Raw genomic sequence first — 18,389 nt, 5'->3', positions numbered from 1 at the left:
CTTTATTAAGAAAGAATTATTCAAAAATATGCTGTGATTACTAACATCCTACGCCACCAAGTGGTGTGTGTTTACGCTTTATTATATTAGTATAGATATAATTATTTAAAACACTCAATTACGACTAATGATGCGATCTATTTGTGAATAAAATAGTGAACAAACACGTTAAAGATGTTAACTGTATGTTACTGTTATTTGCTGCACAAAGGACCACTCTTCAGAGTAATAATAAGATGTAAATAAGCACTCATTATGTGTTTATTGATAATGGAATAATTATCTCATTATTATTTGAACGACTTAAATGACATCGTAATAATACGAACGAAATATTTCCAAAATTTATCATAATTCAAATGTTGGAAACGAAATAACGAAAAAAAAAATACAGTCGAATTGAGTCCTTCCTTCTTTTGGGAAATCCGTTAAAAAAATATATTATGTTAATGATACTTCTTATACGTAAATTATACTAACTACGTCTATATTTACTGAAATATAACTTATAACTATTATAGCTACGATTCAAAGCAGTATTTCCCTTCTTTAAACTGCCACTACATACAAACTCTACCATCTCGATCTTTGTCTCGGTACAGTCAAGAAAACAAAATAAATTATCATCATGTTTATTGTATGTTCATTGCCATGAGTAATTGCAGGTCCTAAGGTATTTTACCACGAGTCGATACGCGTGAAGCATGTGGCCGGAGAACAATGAGGATTCTTTAAACGCTTGTATGCATTTCGCACGCGACTGATGGCGCCCATTGCCGTGACTTATTGCCGTATTGGACAATACTTTGCAACAGTAAACTTTACACATTCACATATCATCTTATCATTTATATTATTATCTGTTTATGATTAAAAAATTGAAGTTAACGACTTATTAATTAATAATGTACATTTTAAGGCAAAAACATACTAATTATTTGACATTTGAAGACATGAAACACTAATGTAAGGTCTGTTAAGTCATGTATGCTAAGTAAAAGTTAATTGTGTAATTATGTTTGTGCTACGTTATGAGTAAATATTTATTGTAGATCGCAAATATTCACCAAAAATACAAATTTACATATTTTCTAAGCATTTCCTTCGCCATTACTTTTTTTTCGGTTTGTATGGTAAACACTAATCGGTAATAATATTAATCATGGATTATATGATATTTTATTGTAAATTATTTATAATCCAAACATGAGATAAGAAATGTTATCCCAATATTGGTCATGGGTGTAGCCTTGAAGGATCAGATAAAAGTATTGGTTTTGTGCAATTTACACAAATCCTAATCGCTGTTTGTACGAACGTTTTTGATAGCCGACATTTGATAGATAAATGATATCAATGTCGTGGAACATTATAAAGGATCTCTGTTCTGCCTAAATTTTGGTTGTAAACATCCTTATGTTTATTCTTTAAAGGACATAAATACATATGTACTTTATATATCTCATTTCACTGTCTCGTCATGGCACCCAGTCACCGTCTGCCAGTTTCTTAGCTTATCACAAATATGTCTATGTATTTGTAACAACAAAATGTCCATATAATTAATTTGTTTCATTGTACACGTGTTAGTCTAATCTTGTTTGTACATTTCTTGCTACTTGACTATTGTTTGTTTGTATGATAAGAATCTAAAGTCTTTTGTAATGTGAATTGATAAACAGATAAAAATATTAATCAATTTTTGATTTTATCCATAATATGTGAAATATTGAAGATCAATCATTCAAAGATAAAGAAAACCTTTCAACAGCGTAAATATCTTTCTTTGTTAGTTACATTGATATCGATTGCGATGAAAATAGTTTCGTCAAAGAGTTTTCCTATCAAATATCCGACTCACCGTAACTGCCATTTTGTCAAATCAACTTCCATGCCAATGACAATTTGTCATTGGCATGGAATTGAATTTTGTTTTTATTATTAAAACTAACAAGTCCGAACTCCACAGTGGAAACTTGACCTTGTGTTTAGGCGTAGTATTCTAGAATACCTAGGCTCGTAGACTCTCAAAATAATCGACACAAATATCATGTTCTGAATTTTATTTTTAAGAAAACTTGTTTACGAATGTTTCGCATAGCTATCTGTCTTGTACTTGACCTACTTAAGTACTTAGCTGTATTTACTTTAATAATCTATGGCTTATCGATTTAAAAATAAGCTATTTTTGTAAAGGCTTACACTAACATACCTGTATGTTTTGTCATCGTAAAAAAACATCACATTTTCTTAAGAGAACTGTCTTGAAACAAACTTACTCTTTGGTTTCAATCACTTGTCTCGTGTCTTGAAGGTAGAACGCACGGAAGAAAAGGTGGAGTAGAATTTTTTTATTTACCTACAAAAAAGTTTGTAATTGTCAACTTAATGGTTGATAAAATCTTTTTCATGATAGCGGAAGTAAAGTTTTTTTAATTTTCTCTGACAATTTTACATAACCTAACAAAACGCTGTCACATTCTTCGCAATAACATTTAACAGTTTTTATAACTATTATAAAACTTGGTGTAAATCAACAAAATTTTCGTAATTTCAACATGTTAGACTCTGGTGGAACCTCTCTAAGATCCGGTGAGAATTTACATAAAAATAATGTTATTTTGTTTTAAAAACAACTTCAGTTGCGATTCTACTATATGTGATCATATATTTTTGTAGATATCAATACGACTGTTGCTAGAAGATGGGAACAACCGCGCCCGGTCAAACGTTCGCAATCAGCCAGTCCTAATAATTTAAATGCACGAGTAAGATTATTTTTATTATAACTTACCACTCTGAAAAAATCTATGATATTTGATTGTCTTTTGTTCTTAAATGTTGAGGTAGTCAATCTATATCTATACTAATATAATAAAGTGTAAACACACAATACTTTGTGGCGTAACATTTCAGCAATCACAGCATATTTTTGAGTAATTCTACCTTTAATAAAAAGTCCTATACTTACGCCACGCTTTAGGCTATATATTTTTACGCTGTTAAACTTAGAGGATAAATAAAATGGATAAAAACCCTAATCTGAGAAAGGGACCATAAGCTACAAGCTGCCAACATCAAGGAAGTAAGATTGCCATGGTTTGTCTTCATGTCATGTCATTTTGACATTTGGAATTGATAATTTGACAAATGTAAACAATAAATTAAAATTTTCACAAATTTATGTTGATGAAGCCGCACGGGAACAGCTATATTTTCTAAAGGTCGTCGTCGTGCAATAAATCCATACAATCCTAGCTCATTAGAATTTAATTTAAGATAAGTCACAAGGATAGTACATATAATTTTATGTATATTTTATATTCACGTTAATAACTACTTTATAAGCCCTGATCGGTGTCACGGCGGATGTGTGTTTTGAATATATTCACCATAATCATACTAATAGCGGGCGCACACCTTTACACTATAAGCACAACTGTGTTGCGATTCCGATTATTTCGCAGCCAATTCGACTGTTTAGTTGCACAAGTAAAAACAGATTAGTGTTCGCACCTCTTACAAGCTCATAGGTAAAGCGGGACTAAACAGTTGTTCGATAGTTTAGTTAAATGTGTGCGCTTGCTCTAAACCTATTAAATAAATTGTTTACATAATTGTATACTTATTAATTCAAACACTATATTTGCAATCGTTTTGTACACGATAAATACTTTTATTGCAACTTTAGAAATTAATTATGTGAAGAATATAGCGGTCGTTACTTTTCTGAAATGGTAAATAAATATGTATTTCTGTAAGACAATGTATGTAATTCAACTGTCCACTTTATGTTAAACGTAACACATAATAATTAACAATAAACAGTTTTGTTTGCACAGCCGGGAGACAAGTCAAACTTCAATGTCGCACAAACTGACTGAAGAAATTGTGTACAATAACTTCACTTATGCTGGGTTTCTGAAGTTTCTTTTTATTATATTCTTAACCTAATGATTCATTATTGTTAGGTTGATCTATGTTTTAAGGAAGTAAAACTCAAGTTAAGTAGTTTGGAAACGCATTTCATGAAGTTACCAAACAAAAACACTAGGGATTGGTTAAACGTAACTGGGAAACCGACTATTATTTCGTTATCTTTTGTGATACAAACAAAGACAACAAACATTTAATGTAAAGATACCATATACGTATTTATTAATAAACTTATTCTCTTACATTTGACTCTGCACTATTCCCAGTAAATAACTTGCTCAACAACATAACGTATGTATGCTTATCAAAGAAAAATAAATCAATTTCAGCTCTCTTCATTTTTAAATTCATTTTTAATTGCTAAGTTTGACAACCTGTAAAGGTACCAAGGAAATTCCCTGTTATAATTATAAAGGTAACAATTTTAACCCATCAATTATACGCCACGGCTCTTCACGTTAGTTAAGAATGATTGTTTTTCTGGGAATCTGCTCAGCATGCACCTAAATCAAAACCCTCCTTTTCTTATTTTAAACTTCGGTATGCAAGATACGTGATGTTCATTCGGGATAAAAGTTATTGAAAAACGAACAGGACTAAAAGTGACTGTTGTTTTCTTTTACAGAGACAGAATGTACAGAAAAAACTTGTTGCTGGGAAAAGACATCGAAGTATGTCGCCTACAAATGTATGTGATTTTTTTAATATTATCAAATTATATCCGCTATCTGTTTTCTTCTTCCTTTAATGCTGCAGGTCTTGCTTGTTTTAGTTGGTTTTTAACAATTCCTTTGAAAGTCAACTTATTATTCTCTCCAAATTCTTCTCGCCTTGTTTTAACTTAATAGTTCCATATGTCTAAACATTATGAATTTGTTGTGTAAAGGTGGCGAAGAAGGCAGATGAGAAGCGGCCGTCATCACCAGTTCATTTTCATACTGAAGATGATTACGCAAACTTAACTTTGACGGAGACAGGTTGGTTTATTTTGATACTTTCATTTTGTCGTATGAAATAATGTAAGTATATAAAATTGATGTCTTAAAAGTGAAGAATTCTTCAATTATTAAAAAACTTACTTCTTACTATTCAGAAAAAGATGTACTTTTGCCGCCGACAGTCATTTCGAAAACCATGCGTTCGTACGCCGGCAAGAGAAGAGAGTTTATAAAGCTTCGTAAGAACGTTATGAGTCAACAGGTAGGATCAAAATATATTGAGAAATAAGATTAATTAAATTGTGTGCTTTAGGTTTAAGTTTCTTTGTATTATCATCAGTAAAAATGTGTACATTATTAATTTAAAAGTGGATAATATCGAAGCTAATATATAGATTACTTTTAAAAGCGATTGTTAAAGATGAAACCCTGCTTGCATCACGTTTGCTACATCTGCGTTTCAGTATATTGCTTGTAAAGTCGCTTGTACTTGTAGTATTTAATTCTGTGAACTTTAAAGGACTTTCAGTCGGGCAACCTTTTTTAGAATATGCTGATAGAGACATACGCATCATTGAAAGAAATAGAGGCTAGATGTGGAATAAACGACAATAATCTCGGAGATCTTAGGCTGCTCTCGATATCCGGTTGGCCGGCAAATGATTTGCTTCTACTGTTAAGAAATGACATAGCGTCTTTACGAAGCATGGAAATTAATGAGGGATTTGGTAACTATTTTCCTTTTGTTCACTAAACGTTTATATTATTTCATGTACTAAGTAATGTTTCTTAAAAATCTCGACGGTATAATTCCATATAGGATGATCTCGACAAACACAGCCAAGATTTTATGGTGTAGATAGTAGTTGAAATAAATTACGGGTAAGAGTTTTAACGGAAATGATTTGTTTCCAGGGCCACAAATGTTACGACGGCTCCATTCCCTGCTGACTGTGATCCCCGACGAGGTGCGTGCGGTGAACTCGGAGATCATGATACGTCGCAACGAGATCTTACAACTGTGGCGCTCCAAGGCTCGTCCTGAACGACTTAGCGTACATTCTGTGAGTACTACATATTAATTGCAAAGTAGTTACCTAAATTGTATCTTTAATTGTACGACTAAGGGTGTGTTTTAACATACTAGATTAGGTTAAGATATCCACGCAAAATATCTACATAGATAACCATTTAATTTAAGAGCGTGTTTTATTGAATTTTATAATACTTCCAGAACACTGAATGGAAGAACAAAAACGCTGAATTTGAATCTCAAACAGAGAATATAAAGAAACTGGTGGTGACATTAACAGAAAATATTAGGTCCAAAATTAAGCAGTCGTTTGAAGTGGCTAAGTAATTATTTTACCTTATCAACAGAAAATTAATTGAAATTGTCAATTTTGTTTACTACGTTTCAAATTATTTCAGAATGCCCTGGCTTGACCGGGAAAATTTGATAAAGAAGGTTGAACGATTACAAAATGAAAATTTAATTTTGCAAGATAAACTTGACGAAAAATCGAAAAAAGATGGCGAAGGACAAGAAGATGGAAAGACGGAAGATATATTTAAATATGAGGTTATGTTAAAAATTGAACGATCGCTTTGTACTGATTATAAATATATTTACAACTGAAAAAGAAAATTTACAAACATATAGGATAAAGATTTTGACCGTAGGAAAGAAATTATCATAATTGTGGTACTAAATTTTGTTTGACTAAACTAAATTTTACAAAACAGGCATTACAAGAGCAGCTGAACAAAGAGAAATCAGCAAAGGAAAGTTTAAGGGAAATAGTATCGACTGCGGAAAGCATGCTGCGCGTCGCACGAAGTCGGATCGTCAATTTGGAAAAGCAGGTCAAGGAAGGAAAGACGGAGCTGGATGCAGCGAAACGCAAACAGAAGGAATTGGAACAACTAGTAATCAACACTATTTTAATAGATCATAATAAACAATTTGGCATTAACATCTATAAAGTCTACATACTGCGTCATTAACATTTAAATATGATTTTATTTTAGCGTTCTCGTTTCAAAAGTTATATAAGCTTTGTATTTTTCTGCTATTAGTATCGTCATCGTGAACTAAGCTACGATACCCGGTCGAAGAAATTGATCGAACTCTCAAAAACTGGAGAAATGACCATCGAGGCGTTATCACAGCAGCGAGATGCTCTCGAACTACGGTTGTTATCTTATCCTTATTAGAAAATTTTGTTTGCTATGATGTCAACATTTTAACAAGAAATCTTTATGCAGGGTCAAAGAGCTGCGTGAGCAACTAGTGTTGACTGAAAACGCTGTTTCCGAGCGGGAATGCAAACAAAGGAATCGCGCTGATATGCTGCAGGCCAAGTTATCAGAAAAGGTTTCGAAGCTTGTCTCTATATATTTTTATACACTTATCTCACTCATTATTAATACGAATGTACATTTTATGCGCTATACTATCTTAAAAGTTGAATAGGGTATTTTTAAATTTGCAAACATAGTCTCAATGGTACAGACAAAAAGTATCAAGGTACTCTACTCAATCTATCAATCGTTTTTAGCATTCCTAATTTTTTACAGGAGAAAGCTCATCTGGAGGCTGAATCGCGTGCAGCGGCACTTCAAGATCGAGTTAAAGATTTAGAGAAACAGCTATCTGTAATCCAAGAACGATGTACTAAGCTCCTCAACATAGAAAAAGAACATTGTCTCGACTACCTGCCGTCTAAAGGTATGGCCAATTTCGTTGTACTATATTAGATACAGGATTGCCAGAATACTCGCCTCACGTTGCTAACCTTAGCTTTATTCTATTGTACTCTACACTGATTTCCCGTGAATTGTTTAGAAGGCGAGCCTTCAGACGGGGAAACTGAAATTTGGAAGGAGCTACAAGACACGCGTGCCGCACTCGTTAGGGTCGAGGAGGAGCTGCGACAAACTCGCACCGATAAAGACAACTTTTTAAATTCCTTATCCAGAATTGCGGTAAGTGTGACATTGTTAGGATTTTTATAAAAAAAGAAAACGTTGTAGACCTCTTATTATTAAATATTCTCTTCTCTTAACTTAAAATAAATCTCTTTTAAAACAAAAAAAAAAACGTAAGAGATTTTAAGATATGATAATTAAATAAAGCAAGTTTCTTTGATGTGATTTTCACAATTTTTTATCTTGCATTCATTATTTAACTCTACAGCAAATAGAAAGTGATAACGATAATAAAATGGCTACTGAATTATTGGACAGAGAACAGAGAATAGCAAAACTGCAATCCATTATCGACGAACAGCGAGCAAATGAGAAGATAATGTAAGGAAACTTCCACACCTGTTAATGGTAATATAATTAATAGATCTTGAATAGTCAAATATGTTTAACAGGGAACAAAGTATGTCAGAGTACGAGACTCAATTAGCTGCTTTGCGTCTTGAAGTAAAGCGCTTGAGGAATTACGACTGTTACTCCAGGGATACGCCTTACCAGGATCTTAGAACTGAGGTTGGTTAATTATTTTATAGAAAAGTTCTCTATCGGTATCTAATTTACACTCACTATTGTTTTATGTAATATCCAGATCTGGGACATCGCGTAAGCCCTTAGTGTGAATTAAAAGAGATAGCGTTCATATTTTGTTTCATATTTTGTGACAGTTGCTAGAGATGCAAATGCAAGTAGCGACACTTAGCCGCGAGCGGTCTGCACTGGTGACGGCGGCGGCGTCGCGCGCCCTCATGCTGGAGCGGTACGAGCGCGCGGCGGACATGTTCGCTAAAGTAACGCGTGCGCGCCGCGACCTCGCCGCTCACCTCGAGGGACAGCACGAGCCTAAAGAATTTGACGAAGCAACGGTGTGGTAATTTCTGTTACAAAGTTGGTACAAAATTCTATGGTACGTACAAACAACTCGGATACATTTTTACTTCAGACATCGCAAGTCGTGTCATCTCTATGCCAAGATGCAAACGACACGTGGTCGGCGCTGCAGACGGAGCGGGCCAGGGTACTTCAGCTGGAGAGCGCCATCTTGATGCAGAGCTTGCAGCTGGAGAGAGAAGGCAAAGTGCGCACCCAGCTGGAGAGACGAAAGGCTATGCTGGAAAGACAAATTCTACGTCTCGTGGGTCCTGGATCCCAAAACACTCTGTTGTCTGATCCATCATTATAATTTCCTCCATTTCAAAAAACGGGATGTAATTTTCTTAACATTTGGTTTTATTTTGTTTTTTTTCCGTAAATTTACGTTAAAAGTTCTTACTCCTTTGAAACCTATACTATTCAAATTATAGTAATAAAGTCATTACCGTACCTCATACTTTGGTTTTATTTCTGTAACTCCTAACGTTCTTAGTTTATTTAGAGCAGGTCCTTGCCAATTTATATACAAAAGAAGTCATCTCTTTAAAAATTATATATCAAAAAGTTAACAAATTTACATGGGAATAGAAACAAGAAAATACAAAAAAATAAATAAGCCAATTTAAAGTCTATGCCCAGCCAAAACAAACATTTTGTCCTTTTTATCGGTCAGATGCTTTCCATACAACAGTGCTTGTAAGTTTCTTGATAATATTTTATCATGCAAATGATTAGTAATAATCTTTCGTTTTGGTACTTCGTCCGTATCTGAATCCAAGCCGCATGTTTTTGCTTTCTGGCCATTATTATCAATTTTAGAATTAACTTCTTTACGATCTAAGTGGTCACCGTTGAATAAATCACATTTCTGAGTAAGGTTGGCTTTTTTGACTACATTATCGGTCAATGTATATTTTTTTTGCAACACTTTTTGTTCAAGCACGATGGGTGTTCGTCGTTCGTGGTGACGATCTTTATCAGAAGTAATACTATTTTTAGTACCTTCTTCACTATGAAAGTCTTGGACATCCATCGGAGTGTCAATTTCCTCTTCAAGAAGTTTTAAAAATTTATTTAGATTCTTTGAATTTGCAATAACTCCTTCCTTATACTGATGTGATTCGTAAATTCCAATTTTCGTTTCTAGCAAATTGATTTTCTCTTCACATTTTTTTCTTATCGAGTTTGATTTGCGAACTTTCTCTTCCAAGGTTAACACAATCTTCTCTAACTGCGTTATTTGTTGTTTTCTAGTTTCTAAATTATTAGCAAGATTATTAATTTCCAATTTCTTTACTTCTAGCTCCTTGGCAACCTAAAATATTCATTTAGACATACATATTTTTTTTTTAAATAAGATACTGAATTTTCTACAATATCACAAAGTATAAATATTAAGAAATATTCACAGGACCTACATAAAAAATAACTAACCCTCCCTAAAAATATTCCAAGTATTTTTATCTACTATTAGAAAAAAATCAAACCTCGGCGTCTTCATTACTCCTGACGTCTAAATTGTTTCTTAGTTGTTTAATAATATTACATTGTTCTTCTTCTGATTTTATTAAAGTTTTTATGAGATCCTCTTTTTCTTGTAACTTTTGTCTATTTATTTTATTAGTTTCCAACGCTTCATTTAATTCCACTAAATTTTTTTGAATCTTTTCAGATAGTTCATTGTTTTCGTTAGTGACTTTATTTAGTTCATCTTTTTGTTTCTTTAACTTAAAAAAAGAGAGAGTTAAGAAACATGTAGTTAAGAAATATCATTATTTTAATTTTAAAAGCAAATTTTTGACTACAATTAAAGAACAAATGCCAAACTGCATAATTAAGAGCACTTATGTTGGTGTTCTTATGTTACATTCACTGTTCGTAATATTAGTTGTTAAAGAAATTATGATTACAAAAATAAATACCGTTTCATATAGATCGTTAATATCATTTAATCCACCAAATTGTTCTTGCAATTGTACAATGTGCTCTTTTAATTGCATTAATTCCTTCTCATAATATTCCATTTTAGATTCACTGGAATGTTAAAGCAAATCTTTTTGTAATACTGCTGCGTTATTGACGTTTAAATTAAAAAAGAAAATAAAATTTATTAAATTAGATACCTTTCTTGTAGCTGCAATTTTAACGTTTCTTCCCGATTTTTAAGCTCTTTAATATATTCTTCTTTGTCTAATATATTTCTATTCATTATTTCGTTCTCTTCTTGAGTTAATTTGAGGTTGAACTAAAAAAAAATTAACATAAGGACACATATAATGGACGTTTTACGAATATATTTCTAACATTACCTCCATTGCACGAAGTGATTCAGTCTGTTGTACCAGTATGTTTTTAAAGTTTTTAGTTTCTGATCGTTCTTTTTCGAGGTCACACTTTATATTATTCATTTCAATATCCACATCCTTTGTGCTAGCTATAAAATAGAAAAAAAAACTCGTGATACCAATAAATTTGTATTAAAATTGCAGTATTCTATAATGGCAATGGTCCCTTGGTACAGAGTTGATGCTGCTGCGAACTATATAGTTGTTAATAACTATCTCATTGTATATGACGACAGAATAGTTTCTCCCATGGTAAACTAACCGAACCGCTCACCTGATCTATATTCCAATTCTTCTATTTTTTGTAAAAGCAACTTATTCTGTAACTCTGCTTCCAATACTTGGTTACGATACTCCGACGCCAGTTTTATTTGTTCTTCAATTTCAGTATTATATTTTGTTTCAGCTTCACTAAGTTTCATTATATTTGCTTTAAGCTCTAACTTTGTATTGTTGAGTGATTCATTATAGTACATTGTAAGTTGTGTCAATTTGCTTTCGAGGTCGTTTTTCCTGTTTTTAATTAATAATTAATATTTATGTTTTTTTTTGTAGGTTAGGGTATTAAAAAAAGCAATTGCATAAGATTCTGAGAGTTAAAATATATAGCTACAGTATGTAGCTGTTAAAAGGTATTCACCTTATTAGTACAAACAAATAATTACGATAAATACTCACTCAAATTGTATTTTTTCCCGGTCTTGTGCTATCTTTTCTAAATTAATTGTATTTTCTATGACTGCTTCATTCAACTTCTTTAATTCTTCATCATAGTTTCTTTTTAATCTGTCGTTCTGTTAAAAAAAGATCATTTATATTAACAAAAATATGAAAAACAACTTTCTAGATATTACAAAGTAACTACTGTAAGGTTGATTTTAATTCAACTCGTTCTAAAGATGTAAAGTATTTGAATACGTACTTGCTCTTGTAATTGCTTTATCAATGCCATCTTTGACTCTAATTCTGTGTTAACTTTATTCAGAGCAGCTTCCAATTGGCTCGAGTGTTCCGCCTCCATTTTGACTTGGCCCTCGGCTTTCGAAAGACGATCTCTCATAGTCTTTTGTTTGTCTTTTAATTCCTTTTCGATTTCCTATTTTGTGTGTGAAATTAATAACTTGACTAAAATATCATTTATAAGATAAAAATCAGTGTCTTACCGCTTTGTTTTTATTTGTGTACGATTTCAAATTTTCCGCATTATTTAATAGTTTCTGAAGATCAGCATTGTGTGAATTTAGTTCCGACAATTTGTATGTCAAATTTTCGGTTTGCAAATGTAGAGCCATTGTATCGTTCACTCTTTCTCTGATAATAAATTAATCATTACTATTTATAATAAATACAGGAATACTATTACTGTATTTATTTAGCTTACCTTATGTAATGCTCTACTTCTTGTACTTGCGTCATACATTCATTTTTAATCTTTTTCAATGTACCGGCTAACATCTCATTTTTCATATTATATTCTTGAATTTTTTGCTTCAGATTCTGTACACTGATCTATGAATTAAAAAAAATATTTACAGACATCATTGTTTAATTTTTATAATGTCTTTATTCAAATTTGTACTTTAAAATTTCTGTAAACTATTGTGAAATACCTGGGATTTCAATGAGTCTAGCCATTCTATTATAGTTTTCTTGTTATCTAAAGCTTGTTCACATGTCGCAAATAATTTTTCAGGTATTTTGTATAATTTGTCCAATACCATTCTATTATCCAAAGGTAATTCGTCTAGAACTAAAGAGATATTATAATTCACACATTTTTAATCACTACTTGACCGCTGTTCGTAATAACTAGTATGTATGCAAGATATAATTTAGAGGTATATTTTGTAAGGTTTCGTGAGTGAACTTTTCACATTCACAAAGAAAGAAACTAAAAATTACATGCTTCTAGTATCGGGAAAGAAAGTAAAAACTATCAGCAGTTTCTTCTAACTAAACTATTGCTAATTGATAATTAGACCAATTAAAACATGAGAAACATGAAGTGGACCAATTTGGTAGTGTCGTAGAACTTTTTGACGTGTCTCAAGTTCTCTTAGCAAGTTCTCACCGTAGTAGAGAGTTACTAGAAAAGAAATGTACTAACCGTTAACATTATTCTTCATCTTAGAACTTTCTGCGCACAGTTTAAGCAGTTGTTCGGGTGTCATTTTGGCGACGTTCATGATATGCAGGTCCTCGACGAGCGGCACGTCCGCGCTGTGTCCTGCCGCTACCATCTTTTTATGTATTATATTTAGAGAAGCGTAAAGATCCAATATTGATCTCTGTAAAATATAAAATATTATATGAACGATAACAATCGTGTAACAGTCAGATTGCCGAAACTTCAGTAAAAATTTTAGTTCTATAATGCCTGTAGTTTTTATTCCTTTTTTGTAAATGGCCAGATTCTTACCTGTCTCTGATTCAATTCACTTTTCATCTTCTGAAACTCGTCGTTTCTTTTTACCCATTCATTTATAATGTCTTGTTTTGATTCATTGTCAACAGATTTTCTTGTATCTAATAATTAAAATAGAAATGTTATTTAATTATTACTTTTTTAGTAACTCTTCCCCCACTCCTGCCAAATCTTTTACTAATTCTCTATCAGCGTGAAATTAAAAAGTGAGTAGCCTTTGTGTTCATTCAGACTATGCTCTACATCTATGCCAAATTTCATCGCAATCCGTTCAGTTGTACAGGCTACAAGTTCTAACAATGGAGGTTTGTTCATCTTAACTTTTACATTTATAATATCAGTAAGATACTTACCACCGACAGACAAGTCCCCGTAGCCAAGAGCATCATTTGACTCACTCTGCTGGACTTCCATCTCTTCATACTGGTTTATTGTCTCCTGTCATATAATTTTGATATGAGTCAGAGATTTTATATTAGCCGTGCGCAGAAGGTTTGCCGTTGACTTCCCTTCCCAGTAGTATCGATGACGTCCCATTCTCATCTGCTCGGTATTGTTAGTTAACGCGTGACGTCATGAGGCCATTGACAAAGCTTCTGCACACGAGTGATAATTGAAATATGATTTTAATATAATTTACTTATTACCTGATCTGGTAAATGTCCGGTGTTTTTGTTCGAATACAACATTCTTACCGCCTTAGGCTTAAAAAATAGTGATCATTTAATATTTAATTCTAATTTCTACTACTACTTTTGAAGGTGTGAAGAAAATTGCATCAACTAATCTGTTTGGCTACACAACATTTTGTTTGTGCTCAAATTATAATTCATCAACATGGATTTAACTAAAAGTTATTCAATATATTAGTTGACCTGTAGCACTGGCACCATTATAACTGGCGAAGCAGTTTTATTTCTTAGATTTTCGGTAATACGTCTTGTTATCATTGGCGGTTGTCTCTGAAAACAATGCGACTTTAAAATCCTTACATCTTTGTTTAGAGATAAGGGGTCAAAAAATGCCAAGCAGGAGCAACTGAAGGTGCGTATTCAGCTCTTGAGGTGATACACTTAATGCTTAAATGATTTTGAAGGAAGGCGATTTGGAAATATATTTTTCTAAGTATAGAACAAATTGGTTTTTACCGGGAAGAGACCACCTGAACTAAAATAGCAAAGTGACCGATGGCTATGCATAATTGACAAAGGAGGAGACGCAGAGAAAGATCATATATCCTCTTCCTGTGCGTCATTTCCATACGATTACAATATTTGTAACCGTGAGTTATAATGCCACCAACTGGATTTTAGTCGTCTCTGTTATCTTCAAAGATAATGTAAGGGATGCCATTAATCTTACTTTCAAGGCTGAGGAGATCCTGTCCCGCTCTAGCCGAGCTGACCGTGTCATATCATTGACTTGCGCCTTCTCTGTCCTACCACGACTTATCGACCTCTGCTTCACCTGAAAACAATTATGGAATAATATTTGATTAAAAAATAAAGTATAGCGGGTTAACAATGACGAAACAAATTAACTATTAAAAAATATTCCGTAATCAACATGGAGGGGGTTTATTGTAATCCTTTACTTTTTATTAGTTTTTAAGCAAAATATAACACACAAAATAAACATGAACAAAAACACATACTTCATGAAAATTACGAAATAAAGGTAGAGATTAATGTTTTCCCTATTGTGTTAGAATAAGAGTTGTAAGGCTTATTTACTTTCTTTAATAAATAACTATAAAGCAAAATAACATAGAATAGCGTAATTACATCTGTATTGTTGAGTTTGGTCCTGTTAACTGAGAATGGTACTATCCCCCGCTTGTCGGTGCGAACGCTGCGCGGGATGCGGCATTTTAATGGCATTCTCGCTGCTTCTATTATGTCTGGAAACAAAGAGTTACATCTTTTTTACTTATAAGTTTTAATTACTAGTAACTGTATAAACATGAGCACCAATGCGGCAATACTTGGCTACAACCAAAGAGATTCAAAAAATATATGAAGGAAGCATAGTTGTCACTTCATTTGAGACATTTTTCACATGATCCTCACTAGCACTATCTATTAATAGGTCCTAAAACCACATTGTGTTTAAATGAATTACCAATAGGTGAAGTTAATATTGTATTGAAATGTTTATATTTTTTTTGTTACACTGTTTAGTTTATTTTTTAAATAAAGTGGAATAATTATAATTATATAAAATGTTTTATAAATTGTCAATACAAGGACACGAGGTGGTGTACAAGAATTGACAACTCGACATAGTACCTTTCAAAGAAGTTACCGGTGAAAAAATGTTGTTTACTATGTCTAGTTCTTTGGCTATAACAAAACTGCAAGTGTAAAATTTAATATTCCGTACGTCAAAATATGTAATGGATTGAAATACTAAAAAGTGCTCTTACAGGTTGTTTCTTGTTGAGCCCAGTCGACCGATCGGTTCAATGGGATATTTTCCCCTCGAACAGATTTTAATTGGTATTTATAATCAATAATTTTATTGATGTGAATGTCCAAACAGTGAGTACATAATAAGCCTGCTATGTCATTTGTGTGCCTGGAGTGCTACCAATACGCTTACCTTGTATTCTTGACTTATCTGATAAATCGTTGGACATGATCACTTACATTATAATCACACAAAGATTTTTAAAATAAATAGAAACAGTATACTAAAATTTAAATTATAAAGCAACAATCCTAAAACGATGCCAATGACATTTCAATACAGACAAAATATAAATAATGATGGCCAGTCTTGCTTTTTGGCATTTGACATTATAACCAAAAAGTCTTTAACTATTGTTAGATTACAAAAAATCGGCATTTACTCTCGCATTAGAACTTTCGGTTTTATATTATGACTACCTTATTTGTCATGAAACTTTTTTAGAAAGGTCAGGCGGTGCTGTTTTTGATTAGTTGAAATGGGTATTTTGTGTACTTCGACACTACAAACTTCATCACAAGTAGGAACGACAAACAAGGACTTGAGGTTGTTTTGTTAACTGTTAAGTTTCCCGTAATTTTTATATAATTACACTTTCTTATAAGATAATAAGCACTTTTTTTTCGTTTTATAAAATGCTAGAACTTTTGGGAAGGTTTCTGTTTGAAAAGGTGCAAAAAAACTAGGACTGCTCTCCACAGTCATGACATAGTAAAGCAAACGAAAGTATTTTCAAAAATGGAACAATGTCAGATATTTAACAAATACTTTTGAATATGTCATAACATCAAAATTGAGTTGTTTTTTTTAGATTACCTAAAATTGATCTCAGGCATTTTTCCTAAATTAAATTTGGATTTCAACTATGGCTAGTACCGCTAAACAACAAAAGGATAAGTTACGTAAGTATCTATATATCTTTGTACAACTGAAAAGTAGCGTGCGAATGAAAATGTATAGAATGGTCTTCTTGTGGTTTAGCATAATTTAACCGGATATAATATCCAAATGCAAGTATAAGGTTGAATTATATTTTATATTGGCTAAATTGTTATGGTTTATGATCATCTGAAAATTCTATTTAACTATTACATCGTAGCCTCATACGTTGGCGTTGATTTTGTAGTTATATTTACATATTGCTAAAATTTTTAAGTTTTATAAAACAAACACTTGAAATAAAATTTCGTAGAATTTGTCTCAGAATTTCAGAAAAATTTCCAGAACCATTTACGTATAAAATGGTTGCTTTTTTAAAAATGGAATAACAAAACTTTAAAGATGGACTTCATCGTGCGGCGCCCCGCACGGCGGCCGCGTCATCTGCACGCGCCGCTCGCAGCGCCACCACTCGCACGCCCGTGTCACCACTTAAGGTGCGGAAACGTTGCACTATTAGTCATTTTTTAAATTAAATTTTAACTATTTAAGTAACTGCTTTTAGTTAACTGTTAAAGCGTTATTTTTTATATTTCCTTTCAGCACAAAGCTGCACATCTTCGCAGTCAACCCCATTTAGAAACAGCAACTGATGATAAGGTAACTTTTAAATTGCATTACTTTATCGAATATAGCTGCAAGTTTTAGATAGTAATAAAACAGGCACTTTCATTTATTCAGATAGTAACTAGACCTCAGAATTTTCAGACAAAATTTCACTAATCGTTTGAAATTTGTATATAATTTATTTTTGTCATTTGCTTTAGGTTACAAAATGCTCTAACAATGTTATTGAAGTACCACATGCAGTCACAGAAGCTAAAGTTAATGAAGAGGTAAGCAGAAGTAAAACTCGTACATACTCAAAATACTTTTTTTATCGCTAAAATATTGCAATCAGTGGCTACCAAAGTTATCTCTTAGTCTCAATTTATCTTTATGTAGAATATATATTTTTTTTATGTTATGTATGTTAAACAAAACAGATTATCAGCAGCGATAGAATGGTCTAGTAAATCTAATTATAATAATTGTTACAGCCACAGCACATTTCTCATGAAATTTATCACCCTAGTGAAGAATTTGTAAGTGAGTCTACCAAAGAATTTAAAGTAGAACCAAACGATCTTGATAGAAATTCATCGGAGCCGCCTGCGATAAAAGAACTGCAAGATACTTTAAGTAACTATTGCTTTTATTGTTTTTAGTATAAGTATATAGTTAATTTATTTAAAGCGTAAATTTCACTTGGTATCGCAATTTAATTGTAATTAAAATAAACAAAATTGTGGTTTTACCCTCAGAATTGATAACTGGCGATGAATACAAAACGCCAAATGAAAGTGAATTGAACCTAACTACTGGTAAGTTTGAACTTCACATTTTTAATTTATTTTAATGTCGGTAATAGTATAATCGTAAATTGCCTTTTTTACGTTTTAGAAATTGAAAAATGCGAAACTGAACCCTCGTCTAAAG

The 18,389-nt window shown here is 32.4% G+C and overlaps 4 protein-coding genes across 6 annotated transcripts in view; 2 read left to right on the top strand and 2 right to left on the bottom strand.

The window, feature by feature from the left end:
* Positions 1-2,450: 2,450 nt before the first annotated feature.
* LOC106103418 (cingulin-like) lies at positions 2,451-9,189 on the top strand. Its single transcript, XM_013283190.1, has 18 exons — positions 2,451-2,592; positions 2,680-2,768; positions 4,562-4,624; positions 4,823-4,913; positions 5,030-5,136; positions 5,422-5,602; positions 5,790-5,938; positions 6,109-6,230; positions 6,306-6,456; positions 6,621-6,803; positions 6,954-7,069; positions 7,143-7,251; positions 7,455-7,605; positions 7,723-7,862; positions 8,074-8,186; positions 8,258-8,375; positions 8,528-8,725; positions 8,803-9,189. Exons 1-18 carry the CDS (start codon positions 2,559-2,561, stop codon positions 9,040-9,042), a joined length of 2,355 nt encoding a protein of 784 aa, XP_013138644.1. The 5' UTR covers positions 2,451-2,558; the 3' UTR covers positions 9,043-9,189.
* An 85-nt stretch (positions 9,190-9,274) lies between these two features.
* On the bottom strand, positions 9,275-14,465 carry LOC106103417 (spindle pole body component 110-like). Of its 3 annotated transcripts, none has more exons than XM_013283187.1 (16): positions 14,378-14,465; positions 14,150-14,206; positions 13,856-13,940; positions 13,497-13,603; positions 13,185-13,365; positions 12,688-12,827; positions 12,459-12,586; positions 12,241-12,388; positions 12,000-12,173; positions 11,756-11,871; positions 11,352-11,590; positions 11,042-11,166; positions 10,856-10,977; positions 10,655-10,766; positions 10,220-10,459; positions 9,275-10,047 (listed from the first exon to the last, which is right to left on the bottom strand). In XM_013283187.1, exons 1-16 carry the CDS (start codon positions 14,450-14,452, stop codon positions 9,355-9,357), a joined length of 2,742 nt encoding a protein of 913 aa, XP_013138641.1. In that variant the 5' UTR covers positions 14,453-14,465; the 3' UTR covers positions 9,275-9,354. The 3 variants fall into 3 exon arrangements, with proteins under 3 accessions (XP_013138641.1, XP_013138642.1, XP_013138643.1); XM_013283188.1 differs by having other exon boundaries at positions 10,220-10,453; XM_013283189.1 differs by lacking the exon at positions 14,150-14,206.
* A 324-nt stretch (positions 14,466-14,789) lies between these two features.
* Positions 14,790-16,249, bottom strand: LOC106103340. Its single transcript, XM_013283078.1, has 3 exons — positions 16,104-16,249; positions 15,287-15,402; positions 14,790-14,969 (listed from the first exon to the last, which is right to left on the bottom strand). Exons 1-3 carry the CDS (start codon positions 16,138-16,140, stop codon positions 14,790-14,792), a joined length of 333 nt encoding a protein of 110 aa, XP_013138532.1. The 5' UTR covers positions 16,141-16,249.
* A 730-nt stretch (positions 16,250-16,979) lies between these two features.
* The window catches only part of LOC106103339 (MAR-binding filament-like protein 1-1), a 6,122-nt gene continuing 4,712 nt past the window's right edge, over positions 16,980-18,389 (top strand). The window contains exons 1-5 of the mRNA XM_013283077.1: positions 16,980-16,985; positions 17,454-17,510; positions 17,678-17,746; positions 17,951-18,092; positions 18,215-18,274. Coding sequence (XP_013138531.1) covers positions 16,980-16,985; positions 17,454-17,510; positions 17,678-17,746; positions 17,951-18,092; positions 18,215-18,274 — 334 coding nt within the window. The remainder of the gene's footprint in view (positions 16,986-17,453; positions 17,511-17,677; positions 17,747-17,950; positions 18,093-18,214; positions 18,275-18,389) is intronic.

This window comes from Papilio polytes, unplaced genomic scaffold (assembly GCF_000836215.1).
Source record: "Papilio polytes unplaced genomic scaffold, Ppol_1.0 DF823823.1, whole genome shotgun sequence".
NCBI lineage: Eukaryota > Metazoa > Arthropoda > Insecta > Lepidoptera > Papilionidae > Papilio > Papilio polytes.
Note: the sequence above shows the minus strand (reverse complement) of the source record. Positions and strands in the feature narration are given on the sequence as shown.

Excerpts from the sequence above, each read along its gene's own strand:
- LOC106103418 (XM_013283190.1), top strand. The coding sequence starts at position 2,559 with ATGTTAGACTCTGGTGGAACCTCTCTAAGATCCG. Across the intron at positions 4,625-4,822 it reads GAAGTATGTCGCCTACAAAT|GTGGCGAAGAAGGCAGATGA; the intron begins GTATGTGATTTT and ends TGTTGTGTAAAG. Across the intron at positions 7,863-8,073 it reads ATTCCTTATCCAGAATTGCG|CAAATAGAAAGTGATAACGA; the intron begins GTAAGTGTGACA and ends TTAACTCTACAG.
- LOC106103417 (XM_013283187.1), bottom strand. The coding sequence starts at position 14,452 with ATGATAACAAGACGTATTACCGAAAATCTAAGAAATAAAACTGCTTCG. Across the intron at positions 12,174-12,240 it reads ACACAAATAAAAACAAAGCG|GAAATCGAAAAGGAATTAAA; the intron begins GTAAGACACTGA and ends CACACAAAATAG. Across the intron at positions 10,767-10,855 it reads AAATTGCAGCTACAAGAAAG|TGAATCTAAAATGGAATATT; the intron begins GTATCTAATTTA and ends TTAACATTCCAG.
- LOC106103340 (XM_013283078.1), bottom strand. The coding sequence starts at position 16,140 with ATGTCCAACGATTTATCAGATAAGTCAAGAATACAAG. Across the intron at positions 15,403-16,103 it reads AGATAAGTCAAGAATACAAG|ACATAATAGAAGCAGCGAGA; the intron begins GTAAGCGTATTG and ends CTTTGTTTCCAG. Across the intron at positions 14,970-15,286 it reads CCAAACTCAACAATACAGAT|GTGAAGCAGAGGTCGATAAG; the intron begins GTAATTACGCTA and ends AATTGTTTTCAG.